This window comes from Rattus rattus, chromosome 2, assembly GCF_011064425.1.
Source record: "Rattus rattus isolate New Zealand chromosome 2, Rrattus_CSIRO_v1, whole genome shotgun sequence".
Taxonomy (NCBI): domain Eukaryota; kingdom Metazoa; phylum Chordata; class Mammalia; order Rodentia; family Muridae; genus Rattus; species Rattus rattus.
In genome coordinates, this window is record NC_046155.1 from 119,183,455 (window position 1) to 119,202,349 (window position 18,895).

Genomic DNA, 18,895 nt, shown 5'->3' on the forward strand with positions numbered 1-18,895 from the left:
TCCCTCAGGCTCGGAGCCGGCTCCCGAGAGCCAGAGAATGCACAGGACAGCAAGGTCGCCTCTGCTCTTGCAGAGTTCTGGGTCGCTGAGGGTGGGGAGGGGCCGATGAAAAGGAAAATGTAAAGGAAGAGAAGGTGGCAGGCGAAGTTACAGGATGGCAGGGCAACGTGTAAAGACGGGGTCGCTAACACAGGAAGATGGTAAGGTATCCAAAGCTAGGCACCGGGCTCCGGCCTGTTCCATCCTCGGTGTCCGTTCAGAGGGCAGAGGGCGGCCCATGCAAGCATCAACGCTGGTCCCTGTGCGACCCCGGCCCATGTGAGTACCCTCTTACGCCCTCCCCATCACCATCCAGACCTCCCTTCACCCCATGCAGCCTGGTTAGTGAACCGAGCAGTCATCCAGTGGCCTCTCAAAAGCAGTCGGAGAATGGAATGCAATGTGCGTTTACCTTCCAGAGCTGGGGTGAGACAACCGGTTGCTTGATAAGCTAAGCAAAAACAGTAAATGGAATCATTAGGCCCAAAAGCAAGGAGAGGAGGAGGAGGCAAAATCAACAACAGTCACAAAGTATTAATCAGCCACCATCTGAGACCCAAAGGCCTTTCTATTAAAAGGGACCAGCTGTCTTAGTTGGCGGCTCCTGTTAGCAGCAAGTGTCCTCACCGCTGGACACCAATATATCTGAAACTGAGAGCTCGTTAAGTGCAGCGGAGTCCAGGAAATCTGTTAGGCAGGACGGAGGTCCCTGGGGGCTGTACTCTGAGAGAAAGGTGTACATCGGGCGTGAGTCTCTCTCCCAAGAGGGACGCCTACGTCCATCCCCCGCCCGCCCGCCACAGCATACCAGCCTTCGGGTAGCTGAGGCTTCAATTCTTGCCTTTGAGAAAGAGCAGCAGCATTCCTGGAAATCCGGCACAGACAGGTGGCTTGGAGATCACCCACCATTAATAGGTTAAAGTCTGGTTAAAGAGCAAGGCAAACCAGCTGGGAGAGCGACGAGGAGGGGACACCAAGCAGTTAATTCAGCGGGAGCCAGAGTCACCCAGCTCCCTCGATCCGGCATCCCATCCTGCTTAGAGACCGGGCACACACGAGAGCCCACATCCTCCTTTGGGGGAAGGAGACTCATGTGTGAGTGGGGCACCAGCCCTTTGGTGCGAGCCATCTTGACCTCTTCCTCCAGTAGATCTCAGGTCTTTGGGAGATGGCAAGAGCCACCCCACCCAGGCTCACCCCTTCACTCTTCAGAGCCCCCTAAGTCTGCTCACTGGCCCTCAGGAGAGCCCACAATCCGATCTCCCCATAACCCATCCTCCTCCATTGCACGTGGGGTTTCTTTGGATGCCACAGCATTCCTCCAAATTCCTACGCTCCAGACCCGCCATCTTGACCTCTTCCTTCTGTCCCACAAATCCAAGTATCACTTCTTTCTCCTTTTCTAACACTCTCTCCTTGTTACTGTGCTCGGATCTAAATCCAGACGGCTCCACACTTAACAGCCCTCGTTATCAATAATCCCCTTGTTGTTTGGGTTTGTTTTATTTTTGTTACCCCGTTTGCTTGTCTGGTTGGTTTTGGGGGGACAAGGCCTCATGAAAACCCAGGCTGGCTTCAAACCTACCGCGTAGCCAAAACTAGTTTTGAATTCACAGTGATCCTTCTGCCTCAGCCTCCTGGGGTTACAGGCAAACACCACCACAGTTGGCGTCACATGCTACTCTGTAGAAAATGCCGCAGCAGTATGCCCACTGCAAGTGTGTCCAGACTCAGCTCGATGTCAGATCCTCAGTGGTCTTCTTACCATCCCTGCCAACATCCAGGCTCTACTACAGCCAAACCCATCCCTAACTGGCAAGGCCACACCCAAGGCTACCATTTCTTGCCTCCCTTCTGCTCAGTTAACTCTTGCCCACACAGCCTTTTTGTAGCTGTAGGTCTTTTTGTAGCTGTAGGGAGCTGCTGTTGCAGAAGGATCAGGAAAAGGGCACACACACCACAGGCACCTTTGTTTGGAGCCTTAAAAGTCTGTATGGACACAACCTCCCTTAGTTCCGAGGTACTGGCCAACTCTAGCCTTCCCTGACCACACCACCTTTGTCCCTCTCCTTGGAACTGAGAGATTTCCCCTTGAGTCTGGACCTCCTCCCTGGGAAAGAGAGGCATTGGGCCAGTTTTCTAATTTACGACGGAAAATGGCAGGTTCCACCTCCACGTGGGCCAGAGGCTGAGCGGGAGACAGGGAGTCCTCTCCGTTCCTCCTGCAGCTTTGCTTCCTCGCTCGGCTGTCAGTCAAGCCTCACCTTGCATGTTTGTTTGTTAAGGCTTATTTGTTTAAGGTGTTTTGAACTTATTCGACTAATTAATTAATGCAGGGTTTTCAAGACAGGGCTTCTCTGTGTAGCCCTGGCTGTCCTGGAACTAGTTCTATAGGCCAGGCTGGTTTTGAACTCACAGAGGTTCACCTGCCCTATCTCCTGGGTGCTGGGCCACCATTGTCTGGTCTGTTTTTATTATTTTAAGTTTTTGTGTGTGTGTGTGTTTTTGTTGTGTGTGTGTGTGTGTATGTGTGTGTATGTGTGTGTGTGTGTGTGTATATGTGTGTGTATGTGTATGTGTGTGTGTGTGTATGTGTGTGTGTGTATATGTGTGTGTGTGTATATGTGTGTGTGTGTGTGTGTGAATGTGTGTGTGCGTGCGTCTGTGTGTGGGTGTGGGTGTGTATGTGTGCATGTGTCTCCCATGTGCAGGTGCCCCACAAGGACAGAGGCATCAGATCCTCTAGAGCTGGAGTTACAGGTGGTTGCGAGCCATGAAGCGTGGGTGCTGGCAACTGAGACCAGGTCCTCTGAAAGAGCAGCATATGCTCTGAAGTGCAGAGCCATCACTCTAGCCTGATTTGTATTATTTTTAGTTATGTGTATGGGGTGGGGAGGATGCCCAAATGTGTGCAGATGCCATCAGAGGCCAGAGGATGGCGTCAGATCCCTTGAGCTGTAGTTACAGTTGTGAGGCTCGACCTGGATCTTGGGAACCAGATCTTGTGTCCTTGGGAAAAGCAAGTAAGCTCTCTTAGAGCCATTGTATAGGGCTTTTACCTTACATGTTAATCAGGCCAGAGAATCTGAGGGGCATATAGGCACCTGGTCACCTCAGCCCCAGGCTGGTCTGGGGCTATAGAACTGGCTCAGTGGCTAAGAGCACTGACTGCCCTTCCAGAGGTCCTGAGTTCAAATCCCAGCAACCACATGGTAGCTCACAACCATCTGTAATGAGATCTGATGCCCTCTTCTGGTGTGTCTGAAGACAGCTACAGTGTGCTCATATATAACAAATAGATAAACCTTTAAAAAAGGGGTGGAGTGGGTCTGTTGAGGCTGACTAATCTGGAGCAGTGGAGCTTCTGGGTTTGTGGAGGATGGGGTGGGTCAGGGAGCATCAGAGACAGCTAACATTGGAGCTGAAGGGTTTTAGAGTTCTTGTCATTCTTCTGTTGTAGAATAGGAATAAACAGAATAAACCTAGAAGAACGGGACAGGCATGGAAGATGGGGGGGGTCTCCCATCTGGCTACTTTCCTTCTATGCTGGGACATAAAAGATTTCCAGAAATTTCTGACCCAATGCCTTAGTTTCCCTAACACCCTAGACACCTGCCTTACCCAAGGGGAATGGCAGAGGTTGTTTTAAAGTGGTCGGGAGCAATGTCTCAGCCCTTCTGTTCCTATGAGGCCAACAGGATCAGGGCCTTCGTGAAACAAGAGGCCAGGGACATGACAACTTCTGAGGTCACACAGAAGCTGATCAGTCAGTACGCTTATTCTCACTTCAATTCTTTAAAGTACCATAGCCTACCTACAAGCTGCCCTCCTTGAGGGGTGAGCTCCTCACAGCTGGATGAGATTGTCTATCAGATAGGACAGCCACGTGGGAATATCTGCCTTGGACCTACGTGAGCCCTGAACATCCTTGAACTGAAATGAAACTAGAAACCCCTCTAAAGACCATGGGGCAGGCAGGAAGTGTGGGGCGCATAGACTCTGGAGTCCCAGCCACGTGGCTCCCAGGGAAAGCCCTGCCTCAGAGCCCATGGAAAGGACCCCTTAAGAGCTTCACAGCAAGCCAGATGGTGGTGACATATACCCGTAATCCCGGCCAGCCTGGTCTACAGAGTGAGTTCCGGGATAGCCAGAGCTACACAGAGAAACCCTGCTCCTCAAAACAAACAAAACAGCAGCAGCAACAGCGACAAAACCAAAAAGAGCTCTGCAGACCCAGAATATGTTGGATCCAAAATGAAGGAGGGCAGAACTCGCCTTTCGGCCAGGACCCTGGGATGGAGCTGGGCAGAGCTAGCGAAGTCCTCAAGGGACCCCTTTTCTTCTTTGTTTCTCGGGCTCTCTCCACCTCCACAGGCGGTCAGTCATTTGAGGGGCAGCCGACCTCGCAGCTCCCTCCTCCGTAGTTGGGGGAACCGTCCCTCCCCCAGCCTGAGCTCAGCCCACTTCACAGGCTCTTCCAGAAACCAAGCAAATCTGGCTGCTCTTGTCGGGACCCACTGGGGTCTGTAGCCAGTTGGCAGGACGAGGAAAAGTACAGAGAAACCTGTCCCAAGTCCAAGACGAGAAAATCCTCTCCCACTGCTCCCGTCCCGAGCCTTCAGATACCCAACAAGAACAGTCTTCTAACCGTGCCCCTATTCAGCTCCAAGGACTCAAGCCACACAAACTTTTCTTACGTCCCGCCCTCTGGCTGGCACACTCTAAAAACAAGCTTAGCCGGGAAGCAGCCTCCAGCCTTGTTCCTAACAGCCCAGAACCCAGTCCCCTCGGCCTGGCTTTCAGACCATCCTTCCTTCCCTTCCTCCGCTGCTCCCTCTCCAAGAAGAATCCCGCTTCCTCTCCTTCTCCTTGTTCTCTGCTATTGACAAAGGCCAGATGCAGGAAGAAGCAATGCCTAGATAAGTCACAGTGACAAGTGAGAGGCATGAGGCTCTCTCTGGGTAGGCAGCTCCACCAAGGACTACAATAAATGTCCACATCTCCCTGCAATGTCCCGCAGGGCCAACAGTTGAGGAAATGGTGCCCCATCACAACCCCCAGCAACCCAGGAGCCCGGTTGAGTCTGACTTAGTCACAGTACCAGCCCTCAGTCCTGCCCCAAACACGTGACGCCATGGTGCTGGGTTTTATGCAGAAACAGGTTCCGGTTACATTTGAACTTTTCCAACTCCAAGGTCATTAGGACTCAGTCGATCCAGGAGGAAGTGCCCAGGGCTTTTCCTGACTGTGCTTAGGGCCTGTATTTGTGGTGTTTGTTTGTTTGTTTGTTTTAAGCAGAGAGCAGAAGTCTGTAGACAGTGTCTCAGAGAATGGCATTACACAAGCCAAAGTCTGGTGCTAAGCTTTAGCCTACTCTAGGGTCCACCCTGTTACATTTCCTTTCGGAGAATGGGCTTAAGAGAAGGGGGAAGCTGAGCTGCCCGCAAAGGGCAGGGAGTTTCTGTCTCAGTCTGTGTGTGTGTGTGTGTGTGTGTGTGTGTGTGTGTGTGTGTGTGTGTGTGTGTGTGTGTGTGTGCTTGTTTTACAGCCTCTGCGTCTTAGAGCGTCTGATGGAGGGAGAGCTTGTCTATTGTCTGTAGCCTCTTCGACTAGGAATAACCTAACTCCTAAAACAAAGCCTCCAGACGTCTTCACTGCAAGGCCAGCAAAAGGCTCATCCGCCCCACCCCTCCTGTGGCAGCCCAACCCCTACTGGGTCCCCTCTGGGCAGGGCAGTTGACTCCCTCAGAGTTTATCCCTCCCTGGTTCCTCTGACAGGGCCAACAGCCACCACCTGACACCCCTTCCTCTCAACCAGACACAACACAGAGCTGGAAGGCCAAAGCCCTGGGCCTAGGGGAGGAACTTCAGTTATCACAAGGCTGATCTCTAACTCTGAGCTAAACAGTCTCCACTGGCGCCCCCCCCCCACCCCCCCCCCCCCACCCCCACCCATCAGCAGCTTCCCCTCCTTTGAAGCCTGAGGAATTTCAGCCACCCTGGATCTCTTTATCACTCGCTGTGGAATTCAGCCCCGGGAGTAGCTTGGTGTGGGTGAGGGAGATAAGGAAAGTCTTCAGGCCCCTGTAAAATCACCCCGAACGGGGGCTTTCTTCCCTACGGCCACACATTTGAGGCCCTCGGGCCCTCAAGCCCTCCAGGGGTCAAAAGGGTATCACGAGGGTCACTTCTAGCCTGGTTCTGTTCCCAGACCTCAGGGCCTTAGGGTTGAAAAAGTTCGAAGGCACGTTTCACCCAGGCCTCCAGGTTTCAGAGCTCTTTTGAGAGCCTGACCACACCCGGCCACCACCCAAGGGAAAGAGCAGCCTGGGGCAACCCAGGGCCCAAAGCGACTCACCTAGCCTCCGGCCGCACGCTGAGCAAGTAGCTGCGACTGGCTGGGCCGGGAGTCCACACCGGCCCGTCGTCCTCGCCATCTCCACCGGCTCCTGCTCGACCACCCAGGCCCCAGCCCCGGCCCACGGCCCTCCGCGACCCCATGGCACCGCAGCCCCTGCCTCCAGCCCCGGCTCCTGCCCGACGCTGACGCGCACCCCTATTTATAACCCGGGGCTGCTGTCACCTGCTGCTGTCCCTCCCCCGGTCTAGGGCGGCTACTCAGCTTGACCAGGGAGCCAGGGAGGCCTGCAGAGAAACGCTGTGAATGCAGACTCTGAGAAAGAAAGGGTTCCTAGAGCCCCAGCCTCCCTTTAACTTTTTTTCTGGTTCCCTCCCAGTTTTCAGAGAAACGTGTAGAAAGGAGGGTAGCATAGATCGTAGATCTCCTAGGGAAGGAGGGCTTAAAATAGATCCTGAAAGGAGCCACACTGACGACCACCGGCTGGTGGTCCTTGGGCCACTACTTAGACATATTCTGTCACCTCTATCAGTGACCTCCTTCTATCCAAAGGATCCCAAGATTCCTGTGGACACATTCTGTGTCTCCTCAAAACCCTTACCAGTATCTAGCATATATTAGTGGCTCATCAAAGGCTTAGAGAATAATCCAACATCTTCAGCCCCTTCAGGCTCCATTTCCTAAGGTCAGAAGAGGGAAATGGGCCAAGTCCTGATGCTTAGAAAAACAATTCTATCTTTCAACCTTTCCAGAGCAAGCTGCTAAGCACAGCTTAAACCTGGTGCTTATATTTTGGGAGTGACCACAGTGGGTTTATCTGTCTCTGACCACAGACCCAGCCGTACCAATTAAAGATCTTCACCAAAATATTTATCTTCTCTCTGTCCTGGCTTCAAGGCAAGTGCTGGGACTACATGTGTGCCTTCATTCCTGACTTACCAAACGTTCTTTAACAAAAAAAAAAAATGCATTAAACCAGTTGGGAGGAGTGGCTGACTAGTTGGGTGAGGGTCCCATGACCCTCTGCACCCCTCCTTTTCTGAGCCCAGCTGAGAGGATCTTTTGTAAGTAGACATGGCTGAGCTTAGGAAGATGGTGTCAGTTTGGTTTGGAAAACAGTCCTGGACAAGACAGCATTTGGGAGTTTCTCCCTCTTTCTGCTATACAGGGCCTGAGGATCAAACTGGGGTCATCAGATCTGCTTCGAAGCAGAAACTTTTTTTTAAAATTAACATTATTTCCCTATATTTTCTTTTCTTTCCTGACTCTAAACTCTCCCTTGCTCTCCTGCTTGCTCTATTTCAAATTCATGGCCTCTTTAATTGTTGCTACAAATATTTAATTGTTGCTACACACCCCTCCCCACCCACCCACCCCCACACACATGTATGTATGCATTCCTAAATACATGAACACAACCTGCTCTGTCTGTATGTTACTTGTGTGTACATTTTCAGGGCTGATCATTCGGTACTGGATAACCAGTTGGTGTTCTCTTCCCTGGGGAAGACCATCCCTCTGGCTCTCGGCATTCCTTAGTTGCCTATAGTTCTTTGTCTAGGGTTGAGGCCCTGTGAGCCTTCTCTGTTTCATGATGGCATGTTTACTTGTATCATCCCTGTTCCCTTCATGTTTAGGCAGCCGTGCTGGTAAGACCTCACGGGTATAATTTCTGACATTTCTAGGAGATACAATGTTACAGAAACTTTTTGTTACTACAATTTTTCCACTCCCCCTTCAACAAGGATCCCTAAGCCTTAGGTAGAGGGTTGTGCTGTGAGCACACGCCCCTGTTCATCTTCGTTCTTGGGTCTCTGGAGATGCGTGTGTTAAGAGCCCTCCAGCCACAGTGCCAGCCTTTCAGTCTTTGCCAGCTGGGGTCACATGATCTCAGGCCTCAAAGAGGTTACAATATAACTAGATAGACCAACACATAAGACACTGCAAGGGGCAACAAGCAAGGGGCAGAACTAGAGAGAGGGGCATAGAAGCGTAAAGAAATAGAGCGATTAGTTTTATCTGGGGATTTGGTTAGGAAGGAATTAGAGCTTGAACATGATTGTAAAAATAGGTGCTCACCAAGTAGACTATGGAGGGAGACGCTATTCCAGATAGAGGAAGGCATGTGTGTAAACACAAGAGACATGCATGTCACTCAAGTGTAAAGGAGACGGAGAAACACAGAAGCAGTCACTGGACATGGCCTAATTTATTTAGCACACCGTGGGGCTAGACATGAGTCACTGTTTCTCTACCTTTTCTAAACATCTAAAGCCCTCTCCATGCAAAAGGCAAAATGGGGGGCGGGGGTATTTATATATATATATATATATATATATATATATATATATATATATATATTGGTGTATAAACATAGTATGTCTATATGTATGTCTGTGTACTACGTGAATGTACCCATGAAGGCCAGAAGGGGACCTTGGATACCCTGAAAGTGGAGTTATAGATGGTTATTAGCTGCCATGTAGGCTCTAGAGATGGAACCCAGGTCCTCATGAACATCAGTCAGTTTTTAACCACTAAGCCCAGCCCAGAAAGGCAAAAATATCTCTCTCTCTCTCACACACACACACACACACACACACACACACACACACACACACACACACACTTTTTTGGTTTGGTTTGGTTTAGTTAAAACTCATTTTTCTCGTGCTCCCTTTCCTTCTTGTTTAGACTTTTCCCAGCTTCTGTGATCTGACAATCTAATCAGTCTTTTTACTGAAGTCCCTGGTGATGGGGTAAAGCTAAGGAAGGGGTGTCAGAGAACTCAGGGATGGAGAGATACGAAATGTCTTTCCTCTTAGGTTTGCAACGCAGCAACAGAAGAGAGAGCATGGAAAGTGTTGTCCAGTGTGGACCAGCTTAGCAATCCAGACACTCATGCAACTTCCTGGAGCAGTTAGTGACCTTGGGCCCTTGGACTTTAGATTTTATTCTGTAAAGGGAAATAGGTGTTCTGTTTATAATCCTTGGGCTTACAGCTGCTCATTTAGAACACAAGGAGGTTTTTGTTTGTTTTTATTTGTTTGTGTCGTGTGTGTGTGTGTGTGTGTGTGTGTGTGTGTGTGTGTGTGTGTGTTTATGGGTATTTTGCCTGCATGAATTCCATGCCTGGGTATCATGTGCATGCAGTGCCCATGGAGGCCAGAAGAGGGCATCGACTTTCCCAGAACAGGAATTACAGTTAAAGTTAGGCTGCCATGTGGATGCTGGGAACCAAACCGAGGTCCTGTGGAAGAGTAGCCAATACTCTTTTCTGCTAAGCTATCCCTCCTGCCCATTTGTTTTCTGAGAAGGTCTCACTGCATACCTCTGGCTGGCCTGGAATTCATGGGTCACCCATTGCAGCCTTCCAGGAATCACACTTGTTCACCACCACCGTGGCTCTCCAGCACATTTTCATTAAATAACCATAATTACCATGTGTCAGGCTTCATGCCAGATGTTAAGGGAACAGAAATGAATGTGTTGTAGTCTCTGCCCTCATGAGACTCTCACACCTGAAGAAAAACCAGAGTCTCCACAAATCCACTGCTAGAACTTTGGAGGCGGTGCTGAGAGCTGAGAGGAACAGGGGTCCAGCTTTGCAGGAGGAGACAGTACTGTGGAAGGCAGTCAGGGCCTGCTGTTAGGTATGAATGCTGATAGAGGACAAATGGGCTTCATTGTGGGGGATCCTGCTTCCCAGTGTCGCTGTAAGAGTGCACATGTACATATAGATATGTTATGCTGGGAGACCACAAGTCAACGCTGGGTGTCTTCCTCAACTGCGCTCCATGTTTTTGTCATTGTTGTTTTTCAGGACAGGGTCTCTCAGGGTAGCCCTGGCTGTCCTGGAACTCATTCTGTACACCAGACTGGCCTTGAACTCACAGAGATCCACCTGCCTCCGCCTCCTGAGTGCACCACCATCCATGGTCTCCTCACTTTAGATTTTCAAGATCAGGTCTCTCACTGAGCCTAGAGCTCTCTGATTCAGCTGGACAGTGCCCCACAGAGATCCTGCTCTCTCTACCTCTGCGGCACTGGGAGGCAGAGACATGGACTCCTGCAATCAGCATTCTGGAGGTTGTGGCAAGAAGACCGGGAGCTCATGGGCATTCTCAGCTACATATCAAGTCTGAGGCCAGCCTGGTTACAAGAGACCCTGTCTCAAAAAGAAAAGAGAAGGAGGCTGGAATGATGGCTCAACAGTGACAAACACTTGCTGCTCTAAAGGGACAGCCTTCAGTTCCTAGCGCCCACATGGTGTCCTACAACCACTTGTAACTCCAGTTTCAGAGATCTGATGTTTTGTTTTATACCAGCAACAAGCACGTACATTGTGCACACACATGGTGCACACAGTGCACATACATGTTACACATAGTGCAAACACAGTGCACATACGTCATGTACATACATGATGCACACACATAGTACACACACATGGGCACACACATAGTATACACATGGTGCACACACATGGTACACACATGGTGTGCACACACAAGGTGCACACACATGGTGCACATACATCGTGTACACACACAGTGCACATGGTGCACACACGTGATATACATAAATATAAATATATGCAGGCAAACATTCACACACAAAATAAAAATAAACAAATATTTAAAAAAATACAAAAACTCCAAAACAAAATAATAATGGTCATGCACATCGAACGCTGTGTATACCAGGCTCTGGTCCCTCTGCTGTCCTCTCTGGTGATTCAGCCAGCATCCTGGTGGCCAGTACATTGACCTCTTCCTCTCAGAGACTTCACCCTTCCTCCCTTGAGCAATGCAATCAAACGCTTGCCATTCCAACATTGTCACCACGAATTCCTCTACCTCTAAAGTTCGAGCCCATTATCCTTCCCCTCCCAGGCCTACACTTGTCTTTGGGGACAGCTCTGGACCTCCCTCCCCCAGTCCCTACACCCGCTCTTTCCCTTAATTTTTATCCAGCCCACCCCTCTCCACACACAGGAACATAATCTTCAGTGGACAGTAACTTCACCTGTGTGTGGCTTGTTTTTTGTCAACCTGACACAAGCTAAAAGTCATCTGAGAGGAGGGACTTCAATTAAGAAAATGCCTCCATCAGATCAGGCTGTAGACAACCCTGTAGGCCACTTTCTTAATTGGTGATTGATGGGGGAAGGCCCAGCCCACTGTGGGTGGGGCCGCCTCTGGGCTGCTGGTTCTGGCCTCTGTAAGAAAGCAATAAACCATGTAGGCGGTGGGAAGCAAGCCAGTAAGCAGCACCCTTCCATGGCCTCGGCATCAGCTCCTGCCTCCAGATTCCTGCCCTGTTTGAGTTCCTGTCTTGACTTCCTTCAGTGATGAACAGCAGTGTGGCAGTGTAAGTCAAATAAACCCTTTCCTCCCCAGCTTGCTTTTTGGTCACAGTGTCTCATTGCAGCCATAGAAGCCCTGACTAAGATAACCTATTTGACTCAGGAATCTTGTGGCCCTGGCCCTGACCTTCTTAAGTCCATCTTGTAGGTACCTAACCTAGAATCTGGCTACAGACTCCCTCTTACTCAGGGCAAGAGCACTGTTTATGGTGCCCAACCTGAATCTAGTTTTTGGCAGCTTGACCATCCATTCACATTCTACTAAACTGACCCTTTTCCTTTCTTTCTTCTTGTCTAACTCTTCAAGCAAGACCCAGGGAAGTGAGGTACGATGGCTCCCATCTGTCATCTCAGCACTGGAAAGGCTGAAGCAAGAGGATTGCCACAAATCCAAGTGCAGCCTGGGCTACATAGTGAGTTTTAGTTGTACTAAAACAGAAGACCATGTCTCCAAACACACAAACAGACAAACAAACACAAAAGCCCAGGGTCTGGGGAAGGGGCAGCAGTAGGTAATTATCAAGATGAAGCAAGACCTCGGACCAGGAGATACACCAGGAACACAAGGCTTTCAAGCAGAGACAAGCAAGGAGCAAAAGACAAGCAACAAACAAACACCGGGAGGAGCCAAAAGCCGTGGGGATGCCCCTCCTGCCACAGGAGGAGGAGCCAAAAGCTGTGGGGATGCCCTCCTGCAACGGGAGGAGTTCCAAAATCTGGCAAGAGAACTGGAGAAATGACGCAATTAAGCAATTAAGGCTGAATCTTGCACATGACCCAGGTTGAATCTGCAGCACCCACAGGGTGACTCACGACATCTACAACTCTAGTTTCAGGGGATCTGACAGCCTCTCTGAGCACCAGGATAGACAAAACACTCACAAACATAAAATTATAAATCTGGGGCTGGAGAGATGGCTCAGTGGTTAAAGAGCTCCGACTGCTCTTCCAGAGGTCCTGAGTTCAAATCCCAGCAACCACATGGTGGCTCACAACCATCTGTAATGAGATCTGATGCCCTTTTCTGGTGTGTCTGAAGACATCTACAGTGTACTCATATGTAATAAATAAATCTTTAAAAAAAAAATTATAAATCTGTTAATTAAAAAAGAAATCCAGCTCTTGCTCCTTGTTCTTTCCCTTTTCCCTTCTTCCCATCCCCGCTTCCCTCCACGTGCTCATGGCTGGCCTCTACTCCTCTTCTCTTCTACTCTTCTTCTCTTTAAACCTTTCCACGTGGAAAAAAAGAAAAGAAATCCAACAAAAATCGAGCTGTTTCTTGTGGCTGAGATGGTGATTCCTTCCAAACTCTCCTTTTCCATCTATGACTAGAATGAAGTGTTGTCTTAGGATGGCCCTCCAATGTAGCAAACTTTCGTAAATAGCAATAATTAAAAACCCCAGAAATCAGGGCTGGAGGGATGGCTCAGTGGTTAAGAGCACTGACTGCTCTTCCCGAGGTCCTGAGTTCAAATCCCAGCAACCACATGGTGGCTCACAGTCATCTGTAATGAGATCTGATGCCCTCTTCTGGTGTGTCTGAAGACAGCTACAGTGTACTCATATATAATAAAAAACAAAAAAACAGAAATCAAGATTCTACCTTCTCCTTTACCTTTTTCCTTCCAGTCTGGGGTGTGGGGAGCAGGGGCAGTAGGTGACTCATACCTGTAATTCCAGTACCTCAGAGGCTTTGGATGACTGTTATGAGCTAGGGGCTAGCCTGAGCTACATACTGAGACCCTGTCACAGAAAACAAAAGGGAAAAAGCTAAGTAAGAGAAATGCTATGAGTTCAGGGTGAGCTTGGGTTACACAGGGAGTCCTTGTCTCAGAAAACTAAACAGACAGACAGACAAACCCCGCAGGACAAAGCGAGGTTATTGGGCAATAACAGCAGCTTTGAGAACAGGCTGCCATTATCACCCTGCCACATGGCCTCTACTTCAGAGTGGATCATAGTTCCCTTCCAAGACCCCCAAAATCTGAGGCCTTCTCAGCAGTCAGCTCTCAGCTTCCTGTCCTTCCTGCTGGGCTTCTCTCCCTACAGTCTATAAAGGCTATCAAGTGTTTGCTTTTCCCTGAGATATTAACCCTTCCTTTCACTACTGAACCTCTCAGAAGACACCAAAGGGAACCCACCCCATCGAGCTGTGATGGACCAGTTAGCTGGCCTAGGTTTCAAAGCACAGACAATGCCTTCTGAACAAAGGCAAAGCAATCCCATGGCTATGCCCAATAAGAATGGCAGGAGGAGAGCTAACTGGATCTCCTTGGACCATAGTGCCCCAAACTGGGACGGGGGTAAGTTGAGGGCAGAATATACAGCCACAGGATCCAAAGAGGGTTGGCAAGAAGGGAACTTGGCATCATTAAATATCCCTCTACCTTGATCTCTATGCTGCCATCATACATTCTCAGCTCAAGCTAGAATGTTGGTCCTGGGGATGCCCAGTCCCCGTACACAGCTCCAGTCTGTCCACTCTGAGACAGCTCAATTCTGGGACAACAGAAGCCCCGCAAATGTGCAGACACAGCACCCATGGGATATCGTTTCATTGTTCTTGAGACAGGGTCTCACTCTGTGGTGTCTGAATAACATGGACTTTGTAATATAGACCAGGCTGGCCTCAAAAGGTGTGCTGTCATGTCTGCTCTTTTTAAGTGTGTGAGGAGCATGCGTGCATACTTGGCCTCGTGGGGCATGTAGAGGCTGGGGGTTGTCCTTCCATGACTGTTCTGTGAGTCTCTTAGTGAACCAGAAACTCACTGTGCTGACTGGCTAATGAGACCTCAGGACCCTCTTGTCAAACAACACACACACACACACACACACACACACACACACACACCCTCACTGGGACTCCTTTCTCTTTGTTCTTATCCAAAAGCCAAGTCCGAGCATGAGAATTCAACAAAACCCAGAACCCTGTTGTTCTATCCATGAGATTCTTTTACCTCACACTGCAGGCTAGCTATCCTTCCTTCAAGCTGATCTGCAGTGGTGTGTGTGTGTGTGTGTGTGTGTGTGTGTGTGTGCGCGCGCGCACACGCGCGAGTGTGCGTGCCACCCCACCTAGGCTAGGCAAGTATACCAGCACTGAGTTACTGAGTTATCTCTGGCCTGTTTCTTGCTCTCTTTCTTGGGACAGGGTCTTACTAAGCTATACAGACTACCTTTGAACTCATTCTTGGGCTTGGCAGGCCTTGAACTTTCCATCCTCCTGCCTCAGCCTCTGAGTGGCTGAGATTGTGGGCCTGTGCCACTGGGCCGTGTCACAGTACTCTCAAATGCTTGTCTGATCTTTCTCCAAGAGCTTAAGTAGCCCTCAGCTCTGGCAGCTGAACCTCTGTTCCAAGAGGGCGGAGCCGCTGGGTCCTGCCCTTGTGGGATGAACCAGAAGTCTGGCATGTTCCTATGCAGGGACTGGAGATGTGGCCACAGCTGTGTTGGAGCAAGTGGACACCAATTAGAGGATTACTGCTAACAAGAAGGCACTCTGATTCTAGTTTGAGTGGAAGGGGAATTTAGGTTCCCAAAGTAGGGCTACCCAGCTAGGTGTTCTCTCTAGCCTACATGCTCTGATTGAGCTCCACACTGCCCCAGGTCTAGTCACTTTCCAGAGAAAAGGGTACCCGGGGTCACAGGGCAGCAGTTAGTTAAGTCCAGAAAACCAACTCATCTTCAACTGAGCCTAGAAAGACCTCCCAACCTTGACTCCTCCTTTTAGGGCAAACTAGCCTGTTGTCTCCCCATCAAGTCTTCCCTTCGCTCTTCCTACCCTGCACTGAGGAAAAATGCAGTGTCCCCAAGCTGTGTCCCTAGCCTTTCCCTCTGTTCTCATCTGGAGATAGTTTTCTCGTTCCCCCAAGTTAGTCAAGCTGGTCTCAAACTTGACCCTGCTTCCCGCAGGCCCCTGGGTGCCAGACTTACAGACTTGAGCTACCAAAGCTTCTCAAGGCAATCTTTAATGGCCCTAGCTCTCATCTCCTAAGCATCTCCTCATCCTTCTGAATGTTTGAATGCCTCTCAGTAACAACTGCTACCACTTCTACCCACGCAAGTGACAGTACTAACAAATCCAGCCACCACCTGTCCCATCCGCCTCCTACTCCATTATGGATCCACCACCACACCCCCCAGTGTTAGGGGTTGAACACAGAACCTCCAGGCAAATGTCTCACCACTGAGCCACACACCCAAACCTAGCAGAGTTTCCAGCCCAGGCGAGACTTGAGCATGCAGCCCTCCTCCCTGCTGCTGGTTTGGACCAGCAGACCTGGTCTTCTACAGCATTCCTTCACTTCCATCATTTCACCACAGGTTTTGAGACAGAGTCTTACCTATGTAGCTGTAGTTGGCCCAGAACTCACTCTGTAGACCAGGCTAGCTCAAACTCAGAGAGCTCTTTCTGCCTCTGACTCCCAAGTACTGGAATTACAACACTTGCTGGGACACTATACCTGACTTCCTTCTTTGTTTTTTTCTTTTTGTGAATCACTACAGGCTGGCCTCCACTCACTGTGTAGAGACGCATGACCATGAGTTCCTGATCTCCTTGTCTTGGCCTCTCTGGTGCTGTGTTTAAGGTGTGTGACAGACACCTAGCTTTGGCTGCATTGTAAAGATCATATCCAAAAGCCTCTTCGGTACTAGCCTAGGAGCAAACTGTGAAATTCCCACAAGCAGAGCTTCTTAGACAGTAGCACTAGAAGTCAAGGCTGGAGAATCTGTGGGTTCAAAACCAGCCTGACCTACAGAGTGAGTTCCACAACAGCCAGGAGCACAGATAGACTCAGTCTACACACACACACACACACACACACACACAGCCACGCCCACGGGCTTGACTTTAGGTCTAGTACAAGAGGACAGTGGCTATCTATGTGACAGCACTGTGACCCTTGAGGCTAGTGATATTACAAGTCTACAGTCACTTGAGCACTCACTCCTCCCAGATGTAATTGGCACAAAAGACTTTCTTGTTTTTATGACCCAGTTCCCACATAGCCAATAATATATGTATTGATTTGTAGTATTCTTGTACCTAACACAATTTAAATTTGAAAATAATAAAAAAAAATTACAGGCATAGTTGGATCCTCATGAGTTTAAGGCCAGTTTGGACTACATAATGAATTCCAGGCTAGCCTGTGCTAGAGACTAAAACTGTCTTTATACACATATATTTTAAAATTTTTATTTTTATTTATTTTTTTAAAATATTTTATTTATTTATTATATATTATGATTACACTGTCACTATCTTCAGACACACCAGAAGAGGGCATCAGATCTCATTTCAGATGGTTGTGAGCCACCATGTGGTTGCTGGGATTTGAACTCAGGACCTCGGGAAGAGCAGTCAGTGCTCTTAACCACTGAGCCATCTCTCCAGCCTTTAATTTTTATTTTTTAAGACAGAGTCCCATGTTATTCCAGGCTGGCCTCAAACTCACTATGCAACCCAGGCTGGCTTGAAACTGATCCTCCTGTATCTATCTCCCAAAGACCGAGGTATCTACCATTCTTCTCAGGGTCATAAAAGCACATTTAAAGGCCAATACACTATACAATGAACTTCAAGAATTCATCCGGATGCAGGCCCCTAAAGAGCTGAGATGAAGGATTAAAGATGCCTGAGAACTATCAACAGGCAGAAAGCCCGATTTGGAAAGGCTCAACAAAAGGCAAAAGTAACAGGAAAGAACTCAGTATGTAAAAACAGAAACCCCAGGGTTGGGGATTTGGCTCAGTGGTAGAGCGCTTGCCTAGCAAGTGCAAGGCCCTGGGTTCGGGTCCCCAGCTCTGAAAAAAAAAAAAAAAAAAAAAAAAGAAAAGAAAACAAAACAAAACAGAAACCCCAGTACAAACTGAAAAAGAAATAAATGTACTTGCAGAGAAAGATCTTTTCTATTTTGCATAGATCTTTGCATAGATCATAGAGTAAATGGATAAGGAGAATACTGTAAGGATTCTTGTCTTTGAGACAGTCTTTTCTACTCTGATCATAAACATCAATGGAAGGAGTAGAATTGAGAGACCCAAAGACACAAAGAAAGCCCATCCTCATCAGGAGAGGAGAGGACCTGAGACCAAATGATTGTCAAACAACAGGGATCGAGGACTGGCATTTCTGTGAGGGTTTTTTGTTTGTTTGTTTTTAATGACAGGGTTTCTATGTCTAGCCCTGGTTGTCTTGGAACTAACGCTGTAGACCAGGCTGGCCTCAAGAGCTGCCTGTCTCTGCTGGGACTAAAGGCGTGGATCAACACTGCCACCACTGCCTAGGCTGCATTTCTGATTTTTAATTATTGTCTTTCTCCATTACCCTGCTCCTGAGATCACCCAAGGAAAATTAGAAAGTCTGTATGGTGGTACAAGCCTATATATAATCTTATTATTCAGGAAGCTAAGGCAGGATTTAGGGCCAACCTGGGATATAAAACAAGACTCTATCTTAATAAAAAAAAAAAAAAAAGGACTGGGAGGTGGCTCAGTGATAGAGCACTTGTCTAGTATGCCCAAAACCCTACCTAGGACATTCACCACCTTGACCATAATTATAATTCTACCATAAATTCAATTAGGAATGTATCAAAGGACTGGAAGGTGATGCAAAACTGATAACTGCCTTGCTAAATGTGGGCTTATAAATACATTTTATAAATATTACATCTCTCTATTAGTGGTCTGCCATTTTACAATAAAGAATCATTTTAAACAGGGACCTGGAAAAAAAAAATCATGTTATTTGTAAGTCATGCCCCAAGGCATTCTGTGCTCCCTGCTTAAGCTGCTGTGTGTGTGTCTGTGTGTATGTGTGTGCATCTGTGTGTGTGTGCGTCTGTGTGTGTGTGTTCTTGGAGAAGATAAAGGACATATTCCAGAAGCTAGAAGGTCCAATATTGTTTAGGCCAGCCCTGGGCGCTCTTTGGTTATATTACTAATTGAATCCAATGTATTCATTCACACATTCACGCCCTCAGCCATACACCTGGATGCAAATAACCGCTGGACGAGAAAACCTGAAGCTCTTAAAGAGTTGCACTGACCCAGTGTCTTCAGTTTTGAACAACCTCTGTAACACTATGTAAGTGGAAAAAAAGCAAGCTTCAGAACATGACGGA

General features: G+C 48.6%; 1 protein-coding gene across 2 annotated transcripts in view; it reads right to left on the reverse strand.

Moving 5' to 3' along the window:
- The window catches only part of Alpk3 (alpha kinase 3), a 48,373-nt gene extending 41,833 nt beyond the window's left edge, over nucleotides 1-6,540 (reverse strand). For both annotated transcript variants that reach the window (XM_032895980.1, XM_032895979.1), the window contains exons 1-2: nucleotides 6,398-6,540; nucleotides 452-490 (exon numbers count right to left, since the gene is read on the reverse strand). In XM_032895980.1, coding sequence (XP_032751871.1) covers nucleotides 452-490; nucleotides 6,398-6,540 — 182 coding nt within the window. The remainder of the gene's footprint in view (nucleotides 1-451; nucleotides 491-6,397) is intronic.
- Between the last annotated feature and the right edge of the window lie 12,355 nt (nucleotides 6,541-18,895).